Source organism: Pseudomassariella vexata (assembly GCF_002105095.1).
Source record: "Pseudomassariella vexata strain CBS 129021 chromosome Unknown BCR38scaffold_13, whole genome shotgun sequence".
Classification (NCBI taxonomy): Eukaryota; Fungi; Ascomycota; class Sordariomycetes; order Amphisphaeriales; family Pseudomassariaceae; genus Pseudomassariella; species Pseudomassariella vexata.
This window is the reverse complement of record NW_024467968.1, coordinates 903,693-918,739: the sequence shown is the minus strand read 5'-3', so window position 1 is coordinate 918,739 and position 15,047 is coordinate 903,693. Positions and strand designations below refer to the sequence as shown.

The 15,047-nt window shown below is 50.4% G+C and overlaps 6 protein-coding genes across 6 annotated transcripts; 4 read left to right on the top strand and 2 right to left on the bottom strand.

Moving 5' to 3' along the window:
- Nucleotides 1-3,661: 3,661 nt before the first annotated feature.
- BCR38DRAFT_460358 (ribose 5-phosphate isomerase A) lies at nt 3,662-4,590 on the top strand (the record flags this gene model as incomplete). The annotated part of the gene is made up of 2 exons (XM_040862405.1): nt 3,662-4,097; nt 4,163-4,590. The coding sequence occupies 2 exons, from the start codon at nt 3,662-3,664 to the stop codon at nt 4,588-4,590; spliced, it is 864 nt and encodes a 287-aa protein (XP_040712272.1).
- Nucleotides 4,591-5,034: 444 nt separating this feature from the next.
- On the bottom strand, nt 5,035-5,990 carry BCR38DRAFT_460356 (ras family protein; the record flags this gene model as incomplete). Its single annotated transcript, XM_040862404.1, has 6 exons — nt 5,035-5,090; nt 5,149-5,427; nt 5,492-5,621; nt 5,694-5,782; nt 5,854-5,879; nt 5,941-5,990. 6 exons carry the CDS (start codon nt 5,988-5,990, stop codon nt 5,035-5,037), a joined length of 630 nt encoding a protein of 209 aa, XP_040712271.1.
- Nucleotides 5,991-6,810: 820 nt separating this feature from the next.
- BCR38DRAFT_351270 (ribosome biogenesis protein Nop53/GLTSCR2) lies at nt 6,811-8,182 on the top strand (the record flags this gene model as incomplete). The annotated part of the gene is made up of 2 exons (XM_040856629.1): nt 6,811-6,962; nt 7,024-8,182. 2 exons carry the CDS (start codon nt 6,811-6,813, stop codon nt 8,180-8,182), a joined length of 1,311 nt encoding a protein of 436 aa, XP_040712270.1.
- Nucleotides 8,183-8,923: 741 nt separating this feature from the next.
- On the top strand, nt 8,924-11,055 carry BCR38DRAFT_412691 (uncharacterized protein; the record flags this gene model as incomplete). The annotated part of the gene is made up of 2 exons (XM_040858729.1): nt 8,924-10,982; nt 11,039-11,055. The coding sequence occupies 2 exons, from the start codon at nt 8,924-8,926 to the stop codon at nt 11,053-11,055; spliced, it is 2,076 nt and encodes a 691-aa protein (XP_040712269.1).
- A 465-nt stretch (nt 11,056-11,520) lies between these two features.
- On the bottom strand, nt 11,521-13,793 carry BCR38DRAFT_445253 (ABC transporter). The gene has a single exon (XM_040860997.1). It carries the CDS (start codon nt 13,667-13,669, stop codon nt 11,687-11,689), a length of 1,983 nt encoding a protein of 660 aa, XP_040712268.1. The 5' UTR covers nt 13,670-13,793; the 3' UTR covers nt 11,521-11,686.
- A 102-nt stretch (nt 13,794-13,895) lies between these two features.
- Nucleotides 13,896-14,839, top strand: BCR38DRAFT_445252 (proteasome maturation factor UMP1). The gene is made up of 2 exons (XM_040860996.1): nt 13,896-14,129; nt 14,192-14,839. Exons 1-2 carry the CDS (start codon nt 14,127-14,129, stop codon nt 14,630-14,632), a joined length of 444 nt encoding a protein of 147 aa, XP_040712267.1. The 5' UTR covers nt 13,896-14,126; the 3' UTR covers nt 14,633-14,839.
- The last annotated feature ends 208 nt before the right edge of the window (nt 14,840-15,047 follow it).

Here is a 15,047-nt window from a genome sequence, read left to right as displayed (position 1 = left end):
TTGCTTCTTGCTGTGGAGACTGTGCTCTCTGCTATCATTGCCACTGTTATCCTCATCCGTACGTCTCCTAAGCTGCTTTCCCGTGTCGGATTAATTTGGAAGGCCGCTAGAGTTGCAGGGACTTGTCGCCAAGCATTCGGAGTCTTCTTTTTGATAGGCTTTCCATCTGGCGTAAATTTCAGGACCTATTCGAACTGTTTCGGGTAGTTACAGAAGAAATGGAGGCCCCGAATCAAGCTTCTCCTCATCAGAAAATTCTGAGTTCAGCTCGAGCTCCGAGTCGCTGTGCTTAACTTCCTTCTGGTCTGGGCATGTTTGGTCGCTCGTCGCGGGTTGAATGGGTTTCTTTGTATTGAAGGCTTCCTGGATATTGGTTTGTTTAATACAATTGGAAAGGATATTGCGCCTAGCGCGGAAACTTCTTTGACTTGGGATTTAGAGGGAAGAATCGAAATCTGTCAGTGAGTCGCTCGTTGGACGTGACGAATGTCGCGCGGGTTCTGTCTATTATATGGTAGACCGCAATCCGAACGTGGAGCCTTCCTGGTCAGCTGGGTCAAGAGCATCTAGAGTTCCCCGGTCATAGCCAAGATAGACGATAAGGATCCATGATGAATCAAAAAATGCGTCTTAGAACTACAAACAGCTCTTCGGGAGGAGTTCAGTACTGCAAAGAGTGATCGGAAGGTATTTATATACTGTTGCCACTTGCTCCTTTCTGTTAGGCTCTTTACTTGGCGCATCAGGAGGCAGTGTCTCCGTTGGTTGGGGTCGTCGTGCTCTGGTTGTGGTCTAATTTTAGATGAGGATTTCCTTTTACCAGAGCTACTTTCATGGCCAATATGCGCTGTTATTTTCTGTCTGTCACTTGACTTCAGTTTCGACGAAGTTGAGCTGGCTGGATTGCGTTGCTTAGTTGTGTCTCGTGGCTGTGGTGGTGATTTGAAACGGGAAGCTTCGGATTTAGCGAGTTCATGGTCGACAAGGGAAATTTTGGGCTCAGCGAGTCCATGGTTGACAGGAGAAGAAGGCAATGTCAGCTTAATATGGTGGGAGAACTCTTCTTCTGATCCAGCATAGGCATTTCTAAAGATTGGCGCACTTCTGGGCTCTCCGTAAGCAGCTGTCAAACTCCCAGCCGTATGATCCTCACAAGGATGGTCAGGTGTATTTCTGGTTGCTTGGGTGCTTCTAGAGTTGAAAGGAAAAGCTGACGAAGATTTCTCCGCCAATGGCGTAACAGCAACATGGGCAGAAGAAGGCGACCGTCCTTCAATCGAGGAGTGCGTTGAGAATTGGTGCTAGGATGGCAGGAGTAAGGCATCTAGAAAAACGATGGCTGCCTCATCACCTGCACATGCAAGATGATTTGACCAATGATTGTCGTCACATAGCTACACTGCCTGCACGTTGTGCATACCTGTATTGAGTATGTATAGCATCTATGTGTCAGAACACTGATATGCCCTTAATTTCGAAATCAAAGGGTTCTCGATTGAAGATAACTTTAGTATAACCAAATTGCGTAAAAGTCTTATGAGATAACCCCGTACTGACCATGTGAAATGTGTAAATGAGATTTGGAAGCAACTCCATGCATAAAAGTGTACTGAAGCAATATGCTGGATCAATCCTCCTTATTAATCAAGGCCACAGTGGTTCTAAAGATGGGTACAGTCAATGCCATCATTTCAATATAGTTCGTTGCTAACCATTCTAAAGCTGATGTAGAACTGCGACGCAGAAGTCCGGCGGCCCAAGCACTCTATCTGAGCGCCAGCAACTTTACGAATCTCGGATGGGCAGTTACTGCTCCGATGACATCAATGCCACTGGGTCTCCGGCAACGGAAGATTTAGCTCAGAGCGTCCATAACCATGAAAGGGACTGAGCATTACCATTGAAAATACCATGCTCGAATTGGGAGCTACTTTGTCTCGAAGGAAAATGAACAAATCCCAAGAAAGGTTGGCTACGGTGGAGTTGTTCGTACGCAGCGCGTTTCCTCGGAATAGCACATATGGTTTAATGTAAAGTTCAGGTGTAGGTGCACAGAAGAACAGAGGTCTTGGAATATCAACTCATCTGTATGAATTAGAGTTTGCCGGTATTTGAATCAGCATGGGTGGAATTTATTGTCTGACACCTCAAACCTCAAAACCTGTGTTAAAAAGCTCAACCGTGGTGCCTTTATGGTTGGGAATTAGTATACCATAATAAACAATATCATGAACATCCAAATTTCAAGCCCTATGAATGGGTTGCAAATTGGTAGAGATATGGTAGATTCTGGGGTCCTGTCTTCCTCCGCCTTCAAATTACCCAAAAAATAGGCTATCAGGGACCTCTAGCACGGGCAAATTAGCTATTTCAGCCTTACCAACCAAAGTCCGGAGAATGATGAGGGTACTAGAAATAATCCACGTCAACCCTAGCTCACCACGTTGGAATGGTGAGGTTGTTCTGACCCTTGTATGCATATAGGTCGGTCATAGAAGCAGTGTCTTAGAGACATAAATGGTCAGCAAGCTGATATATACTAAGTAAGCAGGGGTGAATTATTGAGAGTTATTACGAACTGCAAGTACTATCTGATATGTAAAACGAAGATAACAGACTATATATACTCTCGATATCGAACTACAATTATCTCTGTAGTAGCCTTATATAGCTCTTGTGCTAAAATGAAGTCCTTACAGCCGAAGCATCTTGGAAATGAAGCCCAGTACTATAATATAGAACCAACTTCATAGTAACACAAATTCGCCCTTAAAATCTATTGAAAAATGCTCTGTATGAATCTGACTGATCTTTGAGAAACAAAAAACCCTTGGTTGAAGTGCGTGCTATTAATTAGCTAGTACCGTTGTCCCTACTCGTTGTCAACGCCGCGGCACACTATGTAATAATAATGAGACCCCAAGAAATTGAAGTATGAGAAACAGAGGTCTTCACAAGCACTTTACTTTTAAAAACCATGGAAGACTTCTCATACGTGCCCCGCGTGCCTGTTATAACCCATCTCGATGGTGTCTGTTGAATATCAAATATTGTGGTTGTGGCTGTTTCAGCCACAACCACGTCCTCTAGCTAAATATCACTAACCAATGAACTTTTCGGAAGAGAAAAGAAGAAAGACCCTTCCATGCTGCGCTATCGAGCCTGCTGCGCTATCGGCCTTCCACACGAGTCAACATCGGGGGGCTATAGTCCGAGACGATCGTTCCAAGCTATTCCCGTTCCAATTCCAATCTAACAATTGAAGAGTACTAGGACCGCTCAACAAAGCAATTGGAATCGCTCCTTTACGAAATCGGGTTTACGGCTCGCCGCATATTGATCCATTCCGCGCCTCCGACTTCCGCTGATGAGTTTAAGCATTGCACATCTCCGGAGAAGCCATACTGCTCTAAGCCCGCAGCTTCCTGCAGCACTTACACGAAGAAATTTGCCCTGGTAAGTGAGCCTTATCGTAATTGCCGTTCAGCCAATAATCAACCAACCTTCAAGCTTCTAACATTAGTATTTGAGGAGTTATAGGTCCCACAAAGTCACACCTCAGCTCTCACGATATTCTCTCTCCTCCCCCACCCCCACTAAACTTCTGTTCCGAACCGGAATCGTACATCGAACCCGTCTCTTCTCAACGACAGCCTCAAGAATGGAACCTCCCCCCCCACCACCCGTAACGACCGCCGGCGACCTCGTCGAAGCCGCCAAGCGAGCCGCAGGCCGCAAGGCCGTCGAAGAACACCTCCTGCCGTCCTACACACACATTGGAATCGGGTCAGGTTCCACCATCAAATATGTCGTCGAGGCAATTGCGGAGCTACCCCACGACGTCTTATCCAAGATGAAGTTCGTGCCTACCGGGATCCAGTCTCGCGACCTGATCCGAACCGCTAAGTTGCCTCTGCTTGCCATCGAGGACCTCATATTGGAGAAGGAGTACAACCAGGTGCAGCAGTACTTGGACGTGTCCTTCGACGGTGCGGATGAGGTAGACCCGGAGATGAACTGCATTAAGGGTGGTGGCGCTTGTCACTACCAGGAAAAGTTGGTTGCACTGTCGAGCAAGAAGTTCATCTGCGTTGCTGGTACGTCCGGACCCTAGCCTTGTATTCTGACATATAGACAAGCCACTGACTGGCATCGGAACCAGATTACCGCAAGAGAGTTGACCGTCTGCTCACAAACTGGGTGGGCGTGCCAATCGAGGTCCAGCCGCTAGCCACGGAGAGAGTGCGCCGTGAACTCATCAGCATTGGAAGTCGCAAGCCCTTCATAAGGTCGGGACTGCCCGGTAAGGCCGGCCACGTTGTCACCGACAACGGTAACCATGTCATTGATGCGCCATTCCCGCCATTATTGCTCAACAGCGAGGCCCACAAGGCCGACGCAAATAAAGGAATATGGTCAGTCGATATGCTAAACGCAAGACTGAAGAGTATAGAAGGTGTGCTTGCCGTAGGTCTCTTCTCAGGGTTGAACGGGCCTAAGGCGTTGGAGGAGAACAAAGGCAAGGGTGGCGAGAAGCCAGTTATGGTTTACTTTGGTATGGCCGATGGAACGGTTCAGACGATGCAATAGAGCAAATATCCCGTAAAAGTCGTCCCGTCTGGTCAAGCAATAGGTAACTGGATCCTAGGACATCTCGATAGGACCCTTACGTACTTGATGAGACTCCGTATCTTTGTGACTTTTTAAGCATGGGCAGATACTCCAACCACAAGCTTGCCATGATAGCGTATACCCGTGTCCGCTGAATTAGGAGCTGGTAGAAACATTACATATAAACTTAAGTCATACCGGTAAAGTAGTGTGTGGTGCAGACGGCTTCGCAATTGGCCTGTGATTCTCTGCGGCTTCCGCTTTTACTGCCGCCGCTAAGGGACGTCGTACTATACAATGCCAAACTTAACGAGGATCAATCCGCTATGCTAAAATATTCTGCCATCACGTCCGCCGGCATCGTCGTATCGTCGTTCTCTTCGGTTCGGGAATGCTCTTGCACTCTTGTGTACTTGACAATGTCTAGCAAGCACATCCATCTTGCTGCGCGTTCTGGGTGTTGGTCTTGACGTCGATCACTATTCTGTGTTAGCCACGTGCTCCCACTTCTTGACCAAACTTGGTATGTACGCGTACTCTGTGACGACGCTTGGGCGGCAGCATCGGTTCCCTCCATACCGGGCAGTGCCTGTGCTATCCTCCTAAAGAGCGTCTTGACGTTGTGTCCCAGCTTCGCGCTCGTCTCAACAAACATGAGGTTATTCTTCTTGGCCTCGTCCTCGCCTTGCTGTGTCGTCACCTCACGCTTGTCGTTCAAATCCGTTTTGTTGCCGACCAAGACGATGATGACGTCGTTACCTCGCTCAGCTCTCACATCATCTATCCACTTCTTGGTGTTTTGAAACGATTTCGCATCTGAACACGTGTGTTAGCCTGGTTGACCATACCGGCTCGTTCGGGAAGAAAGACGTCATCGTACTAGATATATCGTAGACCACCACGGCCACGCTCGAGTCTCGAATGTACGAGGGGATTAGACTTCGGAATCGTTCTTGCCCTGCCGTGTCCCAGAGTTGTAATCGTACGGTCCTGTCTTCAAGGTACATGGTCTGTAGTCGGAAAGTCTGTCAGCCAAGCCGAGCTTCTTCTTGCTGCTGGCCCGTCGGGGTTTCAATGCTTGCCTTGGAGAGGAAGTCGATGCCAATGGTGGCTTGGTACATGTTATCGAAGGAGTCGTACATGAAGCGCGTTATCAGTGACGTCTTGCCCACTGCGTGCCACGCATGTCCGAATTAGCCCCCGCGTTCATTTCCTGCGAGAGGGACCATCGTAAGTGCATACCGCTTTGTTCGCCAAGAAACACCAGTCTTTAGAGGGGTTAGCATTGTGTAGACTCCGGAATGCAGAGGTATATCGGGGCGCGGTTACTTGAATTTCTTCAATGGGTTGTTGTACGACCCGGACCCAGACTGAGCCATCTTTGCGTTATCGTTTTGGTGCTTCGGTGTCGGATCGGTATGTCTTTTGCTGTAGCCCGTTGAGCGTTGAATCCAGATGCCTAGGGTAGAGTGCCGGAAGCGCTTTGGACAGTTGTTCAAGTACCTTGAGCAATGGAGGGCAGGGTAAGCTTTAATTCAGATCGTGTTATGAAGTACCGTAGCATAGAAAGGGGCCAGTGGACTCCTTTGGCCGCAAGTGGATCAATCAGACAAGACGAGTGTTCAAAGACCAAAAAGTGAGCTAGAATGTTTGGAGGTCATGTACAGCAAGCGGCTGGCTTCAATGGCAAGTAACTTAAGTTGTTCTGAAAGCAGATGAAGAAGAGCCGCAGTACGAAGTAGTCAATGGTGCAGAGGAAGAAATGCTGCAATTGTGCAGTTGCAATGATCTCTCAATGCTTCAAATATTTTTCTTCGTTAATCACCAGCAATGCTTCAATATTGCTTAGTTGGGGCGGCCGGGCCTGCCTTATGGTGGACGACAGGTGGGCGTATCTGTGGCGTTTTGGCCTTCGCAAACAAGTCACTTCCAATGCAGGGTGCAGATGCCAGCTGCATTTGCTGCCACCAGGTGGGAATGGGCAACTGTGGCTGCCAAAGTGGACCAGACGCCAAGACAGATAAGTTATCGTCGCATTTGAGCGAGGTACAAAGTTGGAAATTTTCAGAAAGCAAGCGTCCCCGCCAGAACCGAGTCGGTGGATTCAAGACAGTAAACCTCTCTTGTGTCACGATCAATCTAGAGTGCACTTCTCCAAAGAAATTCTCCAAAGAAATACTCAACTATCTGGATACGAAGATGCCTGTCCTGGAGCCGTTGAGAGGCTCAGCCGATGCGCCCGCCACTTACAAACAGCCTTCGAGAAAAGGCAAGAAGGCATGGAGGAAGAACGTCGATGTCACCGAGGTGCAACAAGGTCTGGTGGAGTTGAATGAGGAAATTATCAAGGGGTTCGTAATATCGCGTCGTTGTTCAATGTATCTATCACCGGCTGACTTATTTATCTCACAGTGGTGTCATTGCTGAGCGACCATCTGAGCAGCTTTTCACCTTCGACACATTCGGCGATGCGTCCATCCCGAAAAAGTTCCCAAAGCATACATCTAAGCCTCTGAAGTCCGAAGAGATCATCGCCGCTCGTTCTCTCGTCCCCGCCGTTGACTCCCGAAAGCGTCCCGGCATCAAGACCAGTGATGGCATTATTCCTGCAAAACGGCAACGGACCGGATATGTTACCCAGAAAGAGCTTGCTCACCTGCGCAGGGTAGCAGATGGTCAACAGGAAATGACTGTTGAGATTTCGGACACTGTGTTCGACCCATGGACGGCAGCAGCCGATACACCGAAGGACCCAGAAGCCGTATACGACTTCAGAAATGACCAGACGAAGGCTCCGAAATCTTTTGCCAAAAAGCCCATTTCACTAGCAGCAAACGGCAAGCCTATACCGGCCGTAGCCAGGCCGTCAGGAGGATACAGCTACAATCCGGCATTCGATGACTACGAAGCCCGTCTGACGGCAGAGTCTAAAAAAGCCATTGAGGCTGAGCAGAGGCGCCTGGCAGAGGAGGAAGCAGAACGCATGAAGGCGGAGGCGGCAGCCAGATCAGCCGCCGAGGCTGAAGCAGCCGAAGCACGAGCCCAACTTTCAGAATGGGAGGAGGACTCGGAGTGGGAAGGCTTTCAGAGTGACGGCGAGGAGTTGAAGGTGTCTGCCAAACAACCGCAGCGGAAGACGCCTGCTCAAAGAAACAGGATCAAGAGACGCAAGGAAGAGGAGCGCCGTTTGAAGCACGAGAGCAAAACCAAGTTAAAGAAGGCCCAAGCCGAGCAGATCAAGCAAATTGCGAAAGCCCTCGCCGAGAGAGAGGAGGCTTTGGCATTGGCACGAGCCGAAGAGAGTGACAGCACTGCTGAAGGGAACGACGAGGAGCTTCGACGAAAGCAATTGGGCAGACGCAAGCTGCCCGAGAAGGATCTTGAGCTTGTTCTGCCGGACGAGCTGGAGGACTCGTTGCGACGTCTGAAGCCGGAAGGGAATCTGCTTAAGGACAGGTATCGAAATCTGTTGGTGAACGGCAAGGTCGAGATCACAAGAAGGATACCCTTCAGGAAGCAAGCCAAGATGAAGTCGACCGAGAAATGGTCCTACAAGGACTTTCGTATATAGAAATTGTGGTATATTTGCATATTTCTACTTCCTTGCCTATTGTTCCGCAAAAGGCCTACGTATTCATGGTGAATCCAGGGGTGCACATGGCTTTGACCATGTCAAGGTTTTTGTCCTCGGCGAGTTCGGAGTTGATGTGCACAAGGCAGCTTGATCTGGAGAGCGATGCCGGTGACACTGGAGGATTGAAATTTTCAGGAGGCAAGAAGTGGACTTGAGCTCAATAACTGCAGCCAATGGCAACTCTTAAGCCATATGGGGGAATGTCTTGTGGCGTCAATCAAATCATTGCTATCACTCTCAAACTTTAGTAAGCGAGCACAAATACTTGTGTACTCAATGATTGAAATGAAAATAGGAATTGTATCGTTCATTTTACAAAAGTGTTGCAATTGGCATCTGATATGATCGCCGATAATTGACAGAGCTGCCCTGAGATCCTCAGGTCCTTCCCTGCTCCCTGCCGTCAAGTGGGCCACATTAGGAGCCAAGTCATGCTCAGGGCCGATTAGCTGGGTTATTATGACGCACTACAGACAGCAGATCGACCAGGAACAGCAACGAGCGCCGGGAGACTGGAGCTTGACTATTTTGTAAGTTGATCTTGAACTGCCCATGCAACGTCACGACCAATTCTTCAACTTTTCGACCTTTGCAAGGCAGATTCCCTGCGACTTCGACATGCAACTCTTATCCGTGTAGTAGCTCGCCGACGCATACCAACTTCTGAAGAAGGTCAACATGCCTCTAAAACCGGCAGTCCCGGCCAGCGCCATCCGGGTGTGCCTACAACAAAAACCGACGCCTAGTTATCGCTTGACAGCTTCAATTTTCCAAGCACCACACAATGCCAGCCAGACGCGCCAGTTCCGACTCTTCACACGCCCCCCATCTTCAAGCCAAATCACTACCACTAAACCCACCAGCTCGCTCTTCCCCACGAAGAAGTCAGCGAGAGCTCTCTCAGGAGCCCCCTTGCCTCAACGACGATCCCCTGTCCTCAACTTCGCTTACCGCACTGCCGCTGTGCTCGGTACTGGTGTCGGATTCGTGGGAATACTGGTGTTGGCTTTCTTTGCCTATGACGCAACAACCTACAAGGAATCGGTCAACTTTGGAGAGTGCCAGGTATCTGAATACGCATTGTCGCCACGACGAGGAGGACCAAAGAATTTACCCATTGCCGAAGTTCTTATCGACGATGAAGACACCGAGGAAAAGCGCCACCAAAAGTCGAAGCCGAAACTGGTGATTCTCGGTAGTGGTTGGGGCAGTGTCGCAATGCTCAAACAGCTAAACCCTGACGACTACCATGTTACCGTTATCAGTGACAAGAACTACTTCCTGTTTACTCCTATGTTACCCTCCGCGACTGTAGGCACGCTTGAAATGCGAAGCTTAGTTGAACCGATACGCCGAATCCTCTCCAAAGTGAACGGTCACTTCTTGCGGGCGCAAGCCGAGGACGTCGAGTTCTCACACAAGCTGGTTGAAGTTTCGCAAGCTGACGCCAATGGCAACCAGGTCCGATTCTACGTCCCGTACGACAAGCTGGTCATCGCTGTGGGTTCGGTGACAAACCCTCACGGTGTCAAAGGCCTGGAAAACTGCCACTTCCTGAAAGATATTAATGACGCCCGGAAAATTCGAAATCAGGTCATGAAAAATCTAGAACTCGCCTGCTTGCCTACTACCTCTGACACGGAGAGGAAAAGACTGCTATCCTTTGTTGTCTCCGGCGGTGGGCCTACCGGCGTCGAGTTTGCTGCCGAGTTGTTCGATTTGCTCAACGAAGACCTGACCAAACGATTTCCCAAACTGCTCCGTAATGAGATCTCTGTCCACTTGATTCAAAGTCGAGGTCACATCCTGAATACGTATGACGAAACCCTCTCTAAATACGCTGAAGACAGGTTTGCTCGCGACCAGATTGAGGTCTTGACGAATTCCCGTGTCAAAGAAGTAAAGCCCGACAAAATCATCTTCACCCAACGCGGTGAAAACGGCGAGTCGCTCACAAAGGAATTACCATCCGGCTTCTGTCTCTGGTCAACAGGCGTCTCGCAAGCTGAAGTCTGCCAGCGTATTGCCGCCAAGCTAGGTCCCATACAAAGCAACCAGCACGCATTGGAGACAGACACACACCTACGTTTGAACGGCACGCCGCTTGGCGATGTTTACGCCATTGGTGACTGCAGCACGGTGCAAAACAACGTTGCGGATCACATCATCACCTTTGTACGTGGTCTAGCATTCAAGCATGGCAAGGATCCCGAAACCCTCGAACTTCACTTCAGCGACTGGCGCGACGTTGCCGCCGACGTGAAACGGCGCTTCCCGCAAGCCGTCGCCCATCTCAAACGCCTCGACAAACTGTTCTCCCAGTTCGACAAGGATCAATCTGGAACTCTCGACTTTGGCGAGCTGCGTGAGCTACTGAAGCAGATTGACAGCAAGCTGACCTCCCTTCCCGCGACGGCCCAACGTGCCAACCAGCAGGGCGTGTATCTGGCGAAGAAGCTGAACAAGTTGGCGCATGCGGCACCGGGACTCAGGGCAAACGATATTCGCGATGGCGATCTCGACGAAGCGTGTTACAAGGCCTTTGAGTACACTCATTTGGGCAGTTTGGCCTATGTTGGCAATTCCGCCGTGTTTGATCTGGGTAATGGACGGAGCCTCACGGGCGGGTTGTGGGCCGTGTACGCGTGGAGGAGTGTGTACTTTGCGCAGAGTGTTGGTGTAAGGACAAGGGTACTTATGGCTATGGACTGGTTGAAGCGTGGATTATTCGGACGAGGTATGAAAGTAAAAATCCATGATGCCGAACGCAGGAGTTATGCTAACAATATGTAGATCTCATGAGTTTTTAGAAACCATCCATCATCATCTGTCAGAGAGGATATAGTCGATGGTGGTGGTTCAAAGCTGTCGTCAACCGGCTCATACCGCGTGGCTACAATCTTGAGACGAGATAATCCGTCTTCCTAATACCACAAACCGTGAGGGTTATTGATAAATTGAAGCCAAGGAGTCGGCTTGTCAGGACCGGGCTACACAAGCTATACATAGAGATTGCTTCAGGCTTATGCACGCAGTTCAGTGCGAGGCAAGGTAATTCGCAGCAAACCCCGATGCACCACCATAACCTCGGCTTGTTCCAGCTGACAGGGCGCTAAGTTCCGTCGACTGCCCGCATGCTAAGGGCTTGGTGCGCCCACTTGGCTCCGATATGCGAAGAAAGGGCTTCTCTGCGTATTCTCTACAGATGGCAAAATCGGCAGCAATAGTACGTAGAACTTTTTGTACGATTTAAGAATAGAATTACGTATCAAATGACGGTATTTTCACCTCGAGGAAAACAATAGTGTGGATGAGATGACTTATTAAGAAATCTCTCAAAGATGTTCAAGACCATGGGGGAAAGTCGGCTCTGCTGATATTACTCATTCAGCCCAGCCCAGGCGTTTCTGAGCCCACTATCTTTTCTCTCTAGGAAGGACATCATCTACTCATTCCCCAAATATCCCTCCAGCTCTTCTCATCTTTGCCCAGGGGACCTCTCGATTTCCCAAACCTTGCTGCTTCACCCGAGTTGGCCTCGGGAAGACAAATCCACTCTCGGATACACCCGGGTATCTCCTCCCTCACGTGGCTAATGCATATTAAGGCTTGATCATCCGTCAACCCTCGAACTTTGACGTTGCCAGCTTTGGAAGCCTCGCGATCGACGATGGTCTCGGATCCGTCTTCATTGGTAGCATACATTTTGCTGTCCCCGTGCTCAAGGAACAAGAGGCAACGGTTCCGCACGACATCATCCATTCCACCAAACGCCTCGTCTAGAACAACAATGTCAGGGTTTTTAATTATGGCGCGTAGGAACAAGAGCACGCGCTGAGCGGAAAAAGATAGCTCGCCAAACATGTAGTGATCAGCCCATTGCAAATATGTCTCAGTAGCGGTCAGGGTCGGGCTGCTGGACGATGGAAGGTAGGCAGGATTAAGCTCTGCCTGGAACCAGCCAAGGACAGCGTCTACTTTTCCTTTTCTTTCGCTATCCATCTTTGCTTTGGTCCGAAAAGTGTCTGCCCACGAATTCTCAATGACCTGCCGCACCGTCAAATTGCGTGGCATCAACTGATGAATCTCAGGGCTTGAATGTCCGATACGGGCTTGGATATCCCAGATCGTAAGCGGCAGTGTCGCTGACTCTGGTTCGGGGATTCTGGTCTTGCCAAAGAGCTTGATGGGAAGTGAGTAAGTTTGGGGGTGATCGGAACAGATGAGAGACAAGATTGTGGTCTTTCCAGAGCCGTTGGGTCCGAATATGCCCCAGCGCTCACCTCTCCGAACAGTCCAGAGGAGACCGTGCTTCTCTTCGCCTTGTATCTGTTGTTTCCAGCTGCCAAGAGCAACTTTGCCTCGGTACTGTACTACACAGCCGTCCATCTCAACAACAGGCTCCCCCAGAGGTTTGCTCAGCTGGTCATCCGCAGCGAGAGGAATTTCGTCTTCTGCCTGGCCTTCTTCGCCCCCAAGTGGATCTCCTTGGATACCCTTGGCGGTTAGGATTTTGCCCATATGTTCGATGTTGTGCACCGCCATCTCCTTATCCTCCTTGCGCGTCCCATTCCACACTCCCCTGACGTATTTCCTCAGGCCCTCCAATACGACTTCTTTTTCACCCATAGCGCCGACCTGGCAATCGCCCCTGAGATAGACTAGATGTGTGATCCAGTCTGGTATGGGATCTTGTGGTCTAGCACTCATCACCAGCCTCGGGCTAGCCTTCCTGGCCATGCTATGCAGAAGTGGACTGAGCCCAGCGACGGTAGGTGGATCGAGGCCCATGAAGGGCTCGTCGAGAAGTAGCACTTCGGGAACCCTTAGAAGAGCCCTTGCGATCCTTGCCCTTCGTCCTTGCCCATTGCTCAGGAATGAAACGGGTAAATCCAACAAATGGGCAAGTCTGAGATCCCTCACAACTCGGTCTACAAGGACCGGGTTGGGCTTATCCTCATCCGACTTCAGGGCATTCAACTCGGTGTTACCCAACAAGAAATCTTGCAGGGAGAAATCCGTGTCCACGCGCTTCGACTCGTAACGTGCAGACAAATGCGCCGGCTTGATGGCACTGGCGGAGAACCCATTATTGTCGAAACCAACATATTGGATGGCCTTGCCGGGCACCCGCAACTTGCGAGGCACCGCGTCGGTGGAGAGGTAGGGAAAGCTCCTCGCTTCGGGACCAAAACAGAGATGCTCGCCGCGCAGAAGCTGCAAGAAGGTGGTCTTCCCACTCAGAGAAGGGCCTAATACATACCAGTGATTAGGCGGGTCTGTTGCGGAAGGAAGTGTGAACTTGAGGTTGTTGAACAAAGGCGGGTTTGCTTGCCCAGCAGTGCTGGCTGATGACGGGTGATGACGGTAAAACGTGCCATCGATGATACGGATGACCGGGGGAAGGGCTGCAGAAGGTCGCATGATGGCAATTGGAACACCTCAAGCGCAAGACATGCTTGCTGAAATATACATCGACTTGAGTTCACCAAAGAGTCGAGATGGGTGCCATGTCAAGAGATCTGCTGCAGACCTACAGAAGTTGCCGGAAATATCGGATTTACTGCAGGACCTGTCTGGGATCGCTTGTAGTACGAAGTACTCCGTATCACTACGGCGATATGCACTTATGCAGTAATACTGATTAGTTAAGAGAGTTGGCGCAGAGACCAGGTACCTGCAAGGCTCCCGGGAAACGCGACTGCTCGGGGCCTACCTACGCTACAAGCTCCATGGGCCTCGCCATCTCCAGATCAACATCTACATCGATACCCGCAACCAACACTCGCTGCACTCCATTCTTGAGCCATCAAGTCCTGATCCCGCAACAGTGATTCAATACTACCACATCGAGAAGTTGAGCCTCATCACAACCGCCAAAATGGTAGGGTCCATGTCCTCATCAAGCACAACTCTTCCTCACTAACCGCTGGTGCAACCAACTAGTCTATGCGCATCGTCCCAGCTGCCGGCAACACAACCTCCTTCACCCACCTCAAGAAAGCCGGCGCGCCTTCAGCCCCAGGTCTGCACGACACACTCCGCCATGGCGTAGGACCCACCTCCATATCTTCAGACCAACCTACGAGCCGGCACCCGCTCGAGTCCCGCCTCAAGGCCTGGGAGGCCACCCAAGAGGCCGTCCGCATGGAGTCGCTGCGCAAGACCTTTGGCATGTCGGAGCCCATCCGCAGGGGCATGGAGCTCAAGATCACAGCCGCCGGCGAGTGGCGCCCATTGGCCCTGGGCGGTGGGCTCCCCAGCGTACACGAGGATGTCCTGAGAGGACGTGAGGCCGTCATCGAGTGGGAGGACGTCTTTACCGGCGAGGAGCAGAGGAGTGCCGTTGGTATGCATGATGAGATGGAGCGGAAGCTGAAGATTTGAGCTTGAGGAGACTGGGGTGGACTTGACTTGGGCATGGCATGATGAGGCATGGCGGCATTTCAACATGAATGAGGCGAGCTCCATCAGCGTTCGCGGCACGGTTGGCATCTGTATGATATGACGAGACATGGGAATAGACGGCCGACTGAAGGTGTCATTTTCTCGCAGCAACAAACGTCAAAACGTGAAATGCGGATATGAGCAAGTTGGCAGTTGAAAGTCTGCAATTCTATCCATACCCAGCTATACACAGATCCACCATAACCTGTTTTTCCTTCGAAGGATTGACCGTGAGAGAGAGTAGGAATATCAGACATAAATACGCCCCATGACGCAGCCGATGATTTGGTCCCCCCGTGTCCAGCTATTAAGGGACCATGGAATCCAGATGCTGGCCTGTCATGTCCATCCAGCT

What these genes read in the sequence shown, in the direction of transcription:
- BCR38DRAFT_445253 (XM_040860997.1), bottom strand. Translation starts at nt 13,669, where the DNA reads ATGCGACCTTCTGCAGCCCTTCCCCCGGTCATCCGTATCATCGATGGC.